This window comes from Populus trichocarpa, chromosome 7 (assembly GCF_000002775.5).
Source record: "Populus trichocarpa isolate Nisqually-1 chromosome 7, P.trichocarpa_v4.1, whole genome shotgun sequence".
Lineage (NCBI taxonomy): Eukaryota > Viridiplantae > Streptophyta > Magnoliopsida > Malpighiales > Salicaceae > Populus > Populus trichocarpa.
In genome coordinates this window covers 10,115,449-10,124,516 of record NC_037291.2, presented here as the reverse complement: position 1 = coordinate 10,124,516, position 9,068 = coordinate 10,115,449, and the positions used below count along the sequence as shown (strand labels likewise).

General features: G+C 35.7%; 2 protein-coding genes across 2 annotated transcripts; one reads left to right on the top strand and one right to left on the bottom strand.

The window, feature by feature from the left end:
* LOC7457153 (26S proteasome non-ATPase regulatory subunit 12 homolog A) lies at positions 1 to 5,842 on the top strand. Its single transcript, XM_002310015.4, has 12 exons — positions 1 to 150; positions 262 to 456; positions 561 to 668; positions 805 to 909; positions 988 to 1,044; positions 1,329 to 1,525; positions 3,154 to 3,253; positions 3,334 to 3,446; positions 3,543 to 3,696; positions 3,803 to 3,880; positions 5,185 to 5,431; positions 5,551 to 5,842. Exons 1-11 carry the CDS (start codon positions 148 to 150, stop codon positions 5,401 to 5,403), a joined length of 1,329 nt encoding a protein of 442 aa, XP_002310051.3. The 5' UTR covers positions 1 to 147; the 3' UTR covers positions 5,404 to 5,431; positions 5,551 to 5,842.
* A 1,252-nt stretch (positions 5,843 to 7,094) lies between these two features.
* LOC7456286 (ethylene-responsive transcription factor ABR1) lies at positions 7,095 to 8,663 on the bottom strand. The gene is made up of 2 exons (XM_002310589.4): positions 8,146 to 8,663; positions 7,095 to 7,999 (listed from the first exon to the last, which is right to left on the bottom strand). Exons 1-2 carry the CDS (start codon positions 8,402 to 8,404, stop codon positions 7,290 to 7,292), a joined length of 969 nt encoding a protein of 322 aa, XP_002310625.2. The 5' UTR covers positions 8,405 to 8,663; the 3' UTR covers positions 7,095 to 7,289.
* Between the last annotated feature and the right edge of the window lie 405 nt (positions 8,664 to 9,068).

Here is a 9,068-nt window from a genome sequence, read left to right as displayed (position 1 = left end):
TGCTTGTAAAAGGGGTTTTAGTGCATAAAAAAGCACACAAGGCATTTTTTCAGTCTTCACTTTCTCTCAACAAAAACACCACCTCCTCCTCCTCTTCTTCTAGGGTTCGTAAAATACTGAACTGAACAGAACTTTCTCTGGTTTAAGATGGTAAGACTCTCTCTCACTTCTAAAATTAGATTGTTTGAATCATTTTTCTCTATCAATTTCGCTTCCATTTAGTGATTTTGTTTTAATTTATGAAAAAAACAAATCAATCAGGAGGGAAAAGCGAATTTGGAAGCGGCGATTGAGCAACTGCAGAACGTCGAAAAGCAGATGAGGCTCGCCGGAGACGTCGCCGGCACTAAGAAAGCCGTCACCGAAATTCTCCAACTCTGCTTCGAAGCTAAAGATTGGAAAGCTCTAAATGACCAAATTATCCTTCTCTCTAAAAAACGTGGTCAACTCAAACAGGTAATGTTCATTTTAATTAGTTTGCAAATAAATTCAATTAAATTAGGTAATTTTTGTGCTATGATTTTTTTGGGTGGATTTTGATTTTTTTCTTTCCTGCGTAGGCTGTAACTGCAATGGTCCAGCAAGCAATGCAATACATTGACGAGACGCTGGATCTTGATACTCGTATCGAACTTATTAAAACACTTAACAGTGTATCTGCTGGCAAGGTCTGACTGATTTTCATGATCCTTTTTATATATTTTTGTTTTTTATTTGATTATTTAATGTGGGGGTAAATATGACTGTTTCTATGAATTATGCTGGTGTTATTTCAGTAAGCTTGTTTATTTATATGACGTGTAGATATATGTTGAAATTGAGAGAGCAAGGTTGATTAGGAAACTAGCTAAGATTAAGGAAGAGCAAGGGCTTATAGCTGAAGCTGCGGATCTGATGCAAGAAGTTGCAGTAAGTTTGTAGTGTTTGCTTTCTTACTTCATAGAGCGTGTAAGAAGATTGATGTTTTTTTATGTTTTTGGGTTGCAGGTGGAAACTTTTGGTGCTATGGCAAAAACTGAGAAAATTGCTTTCATTCTTGAGCAAGTATGTGCATCTTGTATTTTTGTTTGTGTTTTCTCGTTATTTGTTGCTTGTACTTTAAGTTTAGGTAATGTCTTTGAGATTAAGCAAAGAAATTGGATGCTTAAAATGTCTTCGATATGCAATTAATGAAGCATGATATGATTGTATCTAAGGTTCCTTAACTGGGGATCCTGCTTTTGTGGAACATGGATGACCATTGACCTTTTTATCTTTGATCTGTAAAGTTTGAGGCTTTTGTTGGTGGTTGTTTTAATTCTGATGGGGCATCAATTTTGTTGGGACAGGTTCGTCTTTGCCTTGACCGCCAAGATTATGTTCGCGCACAAATTCTCTCAAGGAAGATTAGTCCAAGGGTTTTTGATGCTGATGCTTCAAAGGAGAAGAAGAAACCAAAGGAAGGTGATAATGTTGTTGAAGAGGCTCCTGCTGATATACCATCATTGTTGGAGTTAAAGCGGATCTACTATGAACTGATGATACGGTATGTAAATTTTGTATATAGTTTGCCCTATTCTTGCTTTAACTTTTATTTTTGAATAGTTCCACTGAGTTTCTTTAGTATTTGTCTAATACTTAACTAGGTTTTATGTGATGCCCAATCGTTTCATGAGCTCCTTGGTTACACTACATTTGTATCTTTATACAGTGCATCTTTGAAAATTTGTGAGCTTATGTGGCTGTGTTTCTGCTTGCCACCTTTTGGATTAAGCAAAATATACCTCTAATGCTAAGAAATTACAGAAATGTTGCTCGGTATCTTTATAATCTCTATTTATGTACTTGCATGCACCATGAAATGCTGGAAACAGCTGTTTTTAACGTGTTCTGAAATCTGTGTTTGGTCTGTATAAGGCCTTTAATTTGGTCTTAATTTGCATGCACCATGTGATGCTCAATCGTTTCATGAGCTCCTGTAACTGTTGTTAACATCATTGAAAGTAAATATTTGGAGGTGCTTTTGTAGACAATGTGCTTAAGACCCTGATGGTAAGGTAATCCATATGATAGCATGTTTTCCATGTGAATGCACAATGGCTTCATGTTTGGAGCACAGAGGAAAAAGCCCTTTTGCTCCCTCTTTTGAGGTTTTTGTTTTTGGTTCTTAATCTGGAACAGTAATGCTGATAGATATGTTTGCCCAACTTAATATTCATGCAAAGCTATGCGCAATGCTATATATCCTGGGAGTAGCTTTCTTTGCCACCATTTATTGCTTTCCAAGGTTTTAAGTCTGGTAGTGAGAACTATATAATAGCATTTCCATCCTTACATTTTGCAGCTCATAGTTAGCAAACTGGCTGGACAATGCATTTATGGTTTTTATGATGTTAGTGTTCCACATTGTCATTAGTTGTGTTTGCTTTTTTAACAAACAGATTCAATTCTGAAATGCTAGCAAAGTAATATGCATGATTTAAACAATTCTTAATTGTCAAATATGATCACTAAAAAAAGGTATGGACATGCATGCTACCAACTTATGCTGGAAAGCTTCCTTCTTCGCAACATATTTGAGTTTAAAATAACCCGTTGAAAGGCAAATCAAAGTTCCAGACATCAGAAGTCATCGAACTGGAACTTCAAATAACATTGCAATACTATTTTATATTTGTGATTTCAGATGCAAACTGATAGGACCGTGCAACTGTGGATTTCTATAGTCTGAGACATTTCTGTTGAGATTTCATGTTTGTATTTTCTACTGAAAGAATGGTCTCTTCTTTTCCTCTTTTGAACAACAACCTGGGATTTTATTTTCAAATACAGTAACAAAACCCTGCAAAAATGGTTTTTCTTTGTGGTATCTTTTCCAAAAACTTTCATGACCTGATCGCCTTTGCTTATTTTTTCTAAAAGGCCAGGGGTAATTTGATAATATTTTTTCATTGAAAAGTTCTTTTTGTTGATTTTTTATTTTATTTAAAAGTTAGTAAAATATCCCAAGCATCCAACTTGTCTCTGCCAATTATTATGCAAATTCCCATGTCTTATTTCTTGGTTGCTAAATGCTTTGTAGCCTTCTAGTATTTGTGAACTAGTATATCTACTGTAGATTTGAATAAGAGCACCATGTAATGACTGGCTTTGTGCTCTCCACTTATGTTATAGGTACTACTCCCATGACAATGATTATCTTGAAATTTGCCGTTGCTACAAGGCAATATATGAGATTCCCCCTGTAAAGGAAAATCCTGCCCAATGGATTCCAGTAAGAGCTTATCTTCAATTTTTTATCTGTTGAGGTTTCTATGTACTCTATTGGACTGCCCTGATATTTATAACATGTAGGTCTTGAGGAAAATCTGTTGGTACTTGGTACTTGCACCACATGATCCAATGCAGTCAAGCCTTCTGAATTCCACCTTGGAGGATAAGAATCTTTCTGAAATTTCAAATTTTAAGTACGTGTTGCTTTAATTTGTTCCTGCATTTTGTTGGTCATTTAATTTAATAATCTTTTTATTTAATGCTTCTCTTCTTTGGATGCTGTTCCATAGGTTGCTGTTGAAACAGTTGGTGACGATGGAAGTCATCCAATGGACATCTCTTTGGAATGCATTTATGGATGAGTTTGAAAATGAGAAGAACTTACTTGGAGGATCTTTGGGTGACAAAGCAGCAGAGGATTTAAAGCAAAGAATAATTGAACATGTAATCTACTTTCAATTTTCATATTTGGGGACAATTATGGAGATTTCTTCTTCAATCTACTGTTGAGTGTGGTTGTTAATCCTTTTGCAACATGTTTTCTTTTCAGAATATCCTTGTTGTTTCAAAGTATTACTCCAGGATTACTGTGAAGAGACTAGCAGAGTTATTGTGTCTCAGCATCCAGGTTCCACACACCCCCCCCCCCCCCCCCCCCCCCCCCCGTCTTTCTGTATATGTGTAGTTGTGTTGCACACATGCTTTTGTTTGCCCACACTAATCTTGTTTTTGGCAATTGTTTCCATGGTGTAATTATGCCTGATTTGTCCTTTGTCATGTGAACTCGCACAAATCTCCATGAATGTGTTTCATTTCAAAGATTTGGATTTAATCAGGCATGGTTAAATTAATAAAGGCTTCATGGTTGCCTGGTGCTTCTGTTTAACTATTTATTTGGATATTCCATAATAGTGGATAAAATATTAGAGATTCGCCTCAGAAATTATTCAGTCAACATAATAATTAAAGTTATATTGTCCATCCTAATTGAAACTTCTGGTGTTCATATCTGAATTTAGACATCGCGTTCAATTATTGAACAGAGTCACAGGTAATTTTAGAGCCTCTTTGACCTAATGTTTAGGAGTTGGAATCTTACAAATCCCATTAGTTGTAACTTAATTTAATCACATGGTGGTGGCTAATGTATTTGTGTTTAATCCATGTCTGAAGCCCAATTAAGTTTCTGATGAGCAGGCCTGTTAATATTATAAATGATCTTTAATTCACTTAATAACATGAGTGCGAATTTGACAATGGCACCAGGTTTTGCATTCAAGAATGATTGCTCTAATCCTCTTGGAGGCATTCTCCTTTAATCTTGTTTCAAGCATATTCAGAGCAAGCTTACAAACAATCATGAGCTCTGCTTTGCAATTGACACTCCCAAGCAACCCTCCAGCCTATTCATACTTATACACATCTTTGCCTTGTATAACAATCTCTTTCCCTTTCTGTTAGTGCTTGTGGTCCTTGGTATCAGTAATGACTTGTTGCCAATTAATGTTTTTCATAATTTATTTTGTTGTTAGTAAGACAATTCGGCTTAGGGTCAGGTTGGCTTAGAGAGGAATAAGATCTTTCCACTCACATTGCACGAAATTTAGGTTGATGGTGATTTGCATAATTTGGCAAACAGCCATCCTTTTGCTTTGGTGACTGGGGTTTGAAAAAACAGAGGAACAGGGCTTTGTATTCTCTTGAACCATGTAAAGCATCTTACAGGTTTCCCTAAAAAGCTGGTCAGCTTTTATAGACCAACAATGATTGCTATTTTTTAGTTCTTGTGCTGAAATCTTAAAAAAATAGAAGTTAAATTAGTACCTTGAGTGCACTAGTTAGTTTATCAAACATGTTAATAATATGAGAAGTGTGTGCGTTGATCAAGGACTTTGCATTTAATCCACCATTTTTTTTGTTTTTTTATTATAGGAAGCTGAGAAGCATCTTTCTGATATGGTTGTGTCCAAAGCTCTGGTGGCAAAGATTGACAGGCCAATGGGAATAGTGTCTTTCCAAGTAGCAAAGGATAGCAATGACATTCTCAACTCATGGGCAATGAACTTGGAGAAGCTGCTTGATCTTGTTGAGAAGAGTTGCCACCAAATACACAAAGAAACTATGGTCCACAAAGCTGCTTTAAAAGTTTGAAAGGGCTGATGCCACTGAATGCATGAAGGTCTCTCTCTCTCTCCCTCTCCCTCTCCCTCTCCCTCTCCCTCTCCACGCCCGAGCTCATACAAAGGGGGGAAAAATCATTTTTAGGTGACAGTACTTCTGTTTTAATTGTGTTTGCAGATGGAAGTGATCTAAGAACCCATTTAAATCTCTGCTGAGTGGGTTTGGTTGGACATTCAATCATATCCTGAAGATATTTCTTTTGTTGGTTAGGCTGTGATGCTGCTTAGAATTGAGAGTAAAGATTGCTGTATACTTCTGGCACATGCTGTACCACTGACTAATGGCAGGACCCAAATGGGCTTTGTTTATAGCAGTGGAAGGAAATCTCAATTTCAGCTTTGTTTAAGATTCTTCATTTGTTTAATATGGTTTATCTGTCATTTATCATCATTACAGCGGCATTTTATCATGGTTTCTTGATGTCAATTTATTTGTCAGCAAACACGCCTTCTGTTCTTGATTGTTCACATTCCCGGGACAGTGTACGAGACAGCTGGATGTCGTTCCCATTCTGGAGATTTAAATCAGCAAAAAATTTTTTTTTATTATTGTTGATGTCCTGATTTACGGCTGTCATTTACCCACTTGGCATTGATCTATCAATTCTACGTCACTGCTTGATATTGATCTGTGAAAGTTGAATTTCATTATCTTGAAAGAGAATGGGGGTCCCTTGTGGAACACATTGTGATTGCCTGTTTAAGTTTCTCTACAGGTTGTGATTACATGGTCGCATCTTGGTCGTAAAGTTCCAAGGAAGCCTGGGAGGAAGAGGCCTTGTCTGAGATACAAATCTTGATTCCTATTTCCCACCCTAAGCACCACTAAATTTTCCTGTCAATTCACCATTGTTGGAATGGCGAAGATGCTTCTGCAAAACGGCAAGCTTTTTTTACTGATTTTTTTCTAGTTGTTTTTTAAAATTTTCTTGCGTTTGTTTAGTATTAAAAAAATTGATTAATAAAAAATATTTTCCAGAAAAATACACTCAGGAAAGTATATTTTTTATTTCAAATAAAAAATATTTTCTAGAAGTTGTAAAAAATTCAAAAATATTGTTATTTGTTAATTATATTAAGTTTGGTTCTTAATTTTTTAATTGTTATATATTTTATTTTGAATTTTTATTTTTTCATTTTCATCTAATAAAATTTGATTGAATTTAATTTTTATACTAGTTTGGTTTTTATTCTTTTAATTTTTATTTTTTATTCTTTTATTTTTTATTTGTTTTTAATTAAAAATTTTTATTTATTATATTTGATTCTTATTCTTTATTATTTATTTTATTTGATAATTGTTTTTTAATTTCATTATTTTTTAGATTTGGTTTCAATTTTTTTTTAATTGTCATTTTTCTATTTAAAATAATTTAGAAGTTTTTTTTTTAATTTTATCTTCCAATGTTTTTATATGTCAACTTTGGTCTCTAATTTTTAATAAACTTGGAAAAAATAATTAAAATATTAATAAATTATTTTCCAACTTATAAATGAAACATAAATAATAAAAAGTATTAAAATTTATTTTTTATGATATTGATAACCATCAAAAAAAATAATTTACTTTCCATAAGAATTTTTTTCTAGAAAGAAACTATTTTCTGGCTAAGTTCTATCAAGACAAATTCATGGTAAAAATCTTAAGGAGTGTAGCTCAACTGGTCAAACCCTGAATTTGTTCCTTAGAGATCACCAATTCAAGTCTTACAAATTTTATAATCACTAGAGGTTTACATAGTTGTTAACTTTAAGATCCGTAAAATTAGTTGAGGTGTGTATAAATTGACCCGAAATTCACTTAAATTAAAAAAAAAACAAAAACTGCTTAGAAGAATAAGCGTTGTGGTGTACGGATTATCCGGAAGAGGAAGTATGATGGCTATAACCTGACCAGGCCGGCAACTGACAATCGTTTCCGCTACTCTGACTACTAGTGGCAGGCCTAAACTCACCTGGTTTCTGAGCCGGAAAAAGCATACGACCGGAAGATTTTGTGGAGGATGATGAAGAGTTAGAAGAAACAAACGAAGATGACAAAAACATTTGGTCGTATAGACTCACGGGTTGCTTTTGATAACCACCAACACCCAAGATCAATTGAGGTTGGCTAACTTGCTCTCTTGAAATCTCACGGTTTTGCGTATGGTGAAGAGCTTGGGAGTGAAGCAAGAGCTCAGAGGATGTAGAGAGGGACAGAAGGCCGGAACTTGGAGAATCAGAGACAGTCAACTGGTTTGCTGTTGGACTGGGGGGAGGAGATGGTCGGAGCTTGACGTTTTCTGGGAAGTTGAGCTTGGCTTTGCTGCCTCGAAATCTCAGAGCAGCTTCATCGTAGGCTCTTGCTGCAGCCTCAGGTGTATCAAAAGTGCCTAACCAAACTCTAGCTGCCTTGATTGGATCTCTTATTTCAGCAGCCCACTTGCCCCATGGCCTTTGCCTCACTCCCCTATATTTTCTCTGTGGCTCGTCTCTGCGGGTTTCATTGTGTTCATATACTGGAGTAAATGTCATCTGTGTAGATGCAGGTGTTACGGTGCTTGTAGTGACGACGGAAATTCCTGTGGCTGTAGAGACATGGGAGGGGAGAAACAGAGTGTTACATCATTAATGGGGCATTTTAGTGCATAAGACGAGCACAAATTAAGCTAGACAAATTAAAACTAGCTAGCTCGGGAGTAACCCTAGCCAACCGTAAAACTAACTAGCTTACCTCTCCCGGCAGAGGAGTCGTCCCCATGTAAGAAGCCATCACCAAATGCTCTACAGAGCCTTTCATTCTCTTCACTGCAACCACCCTCTTCTTCCCTTTCTCTCTTCGCCGACAAACCACCATGAATACAATCTCCTTGATTATTTGAAAATGCTGTTGAGGAATCCGAATCATCTGCAGGTACATTTCCAGCCACTACACGTGTCAAAGCAGTCACCATAATTGACATCTCTCTTTCCCTACTCGAGTCGGGAAGCATTATTAGTAGAGTTTGGTTTTGCAGCCGCTCTCCGGCACCACCACCTTCTTTATTTTATCAATTTTCTCCTCTTTGTTCGCCACTTTTGAGCTCCCACATGGAACCTTGAAAAGCTTTAGCCACAAGAAGAAGAAACATGCAAATTTAGTAATATTCTTGTAAGTTCCAATCAACTCTCTAGAAACCAGAACCTTTTAAGAATAATGCCTCAACGACACGGTTTTGGAGGCACCGAAAAGACGTTACATGTCAGAATATCAGCCTCCCCATCTTTGACATGACATATTGACATTTTGTTATTCAAGTCGGTATCGAGATCTTGCTTCACCGTAAAGCAATCTGGTGTAATTATTAAGAAATATTATTTATTGTCAAAAATCCATTTTAGTTTTCTTTTATTAATTTCAGCGAGTAGGATGGCAATTTAACCCAATATATATATATATTGTTTTTATTTTATCTTAAATAATTAATAGTGTTCAGACAATGGATATTCAAATAAAGATATAAAACCATATATTTAATAAATAATAAATATAAAAAAAAAATCAATGTGTGAATACTACTTCCTGTTCCTAGCGGCAACAGGTGGCTAAAACATAGCATATAAGTTTAAGGACAGCCAATCGTTGGTGTGAACCTTGAAAATAAAAAACACGTTTCT

What these genes read in the sequence shown, in the direction of transcription:
- LOC7457153 (XM_002310015.4), top strand. An exon ending in AACGTGGTCAACTCAAACAG is followed by an intron (nt 457 to 560) that starts GTAATGTTCATT and finishes TTTCCTGCGTAG; the next exon opens with GCTGTAACTGCAATGGTCCA. An exon ending in TTGCTTTCATTCTTGAGCAA is followed by an intron (nt 1,045 to 1,328) that starts GTATGTGCATCT and finishes TTGTTGGGACAG; the next exon opens with GTTCGTCTTTGCCTTGACCG.
- LOC7456286 (XM_002310589.4), bottom strand. Translation starts at nt 8,404, where the DNA reads ATGCTTCCCGACTCGAGTAGGGAAAGAGAGATGTCAATTATGGTGACT. An exon ending in CGACTCCTCTGCCGGGAGAG is followed by an intron (nt 8,000 to 8,145) that starts GTAAGCTAGTTA and finishes ATGTCTCTACAG; the next exon opens with CCACAGGAATTTCCGTCGTC.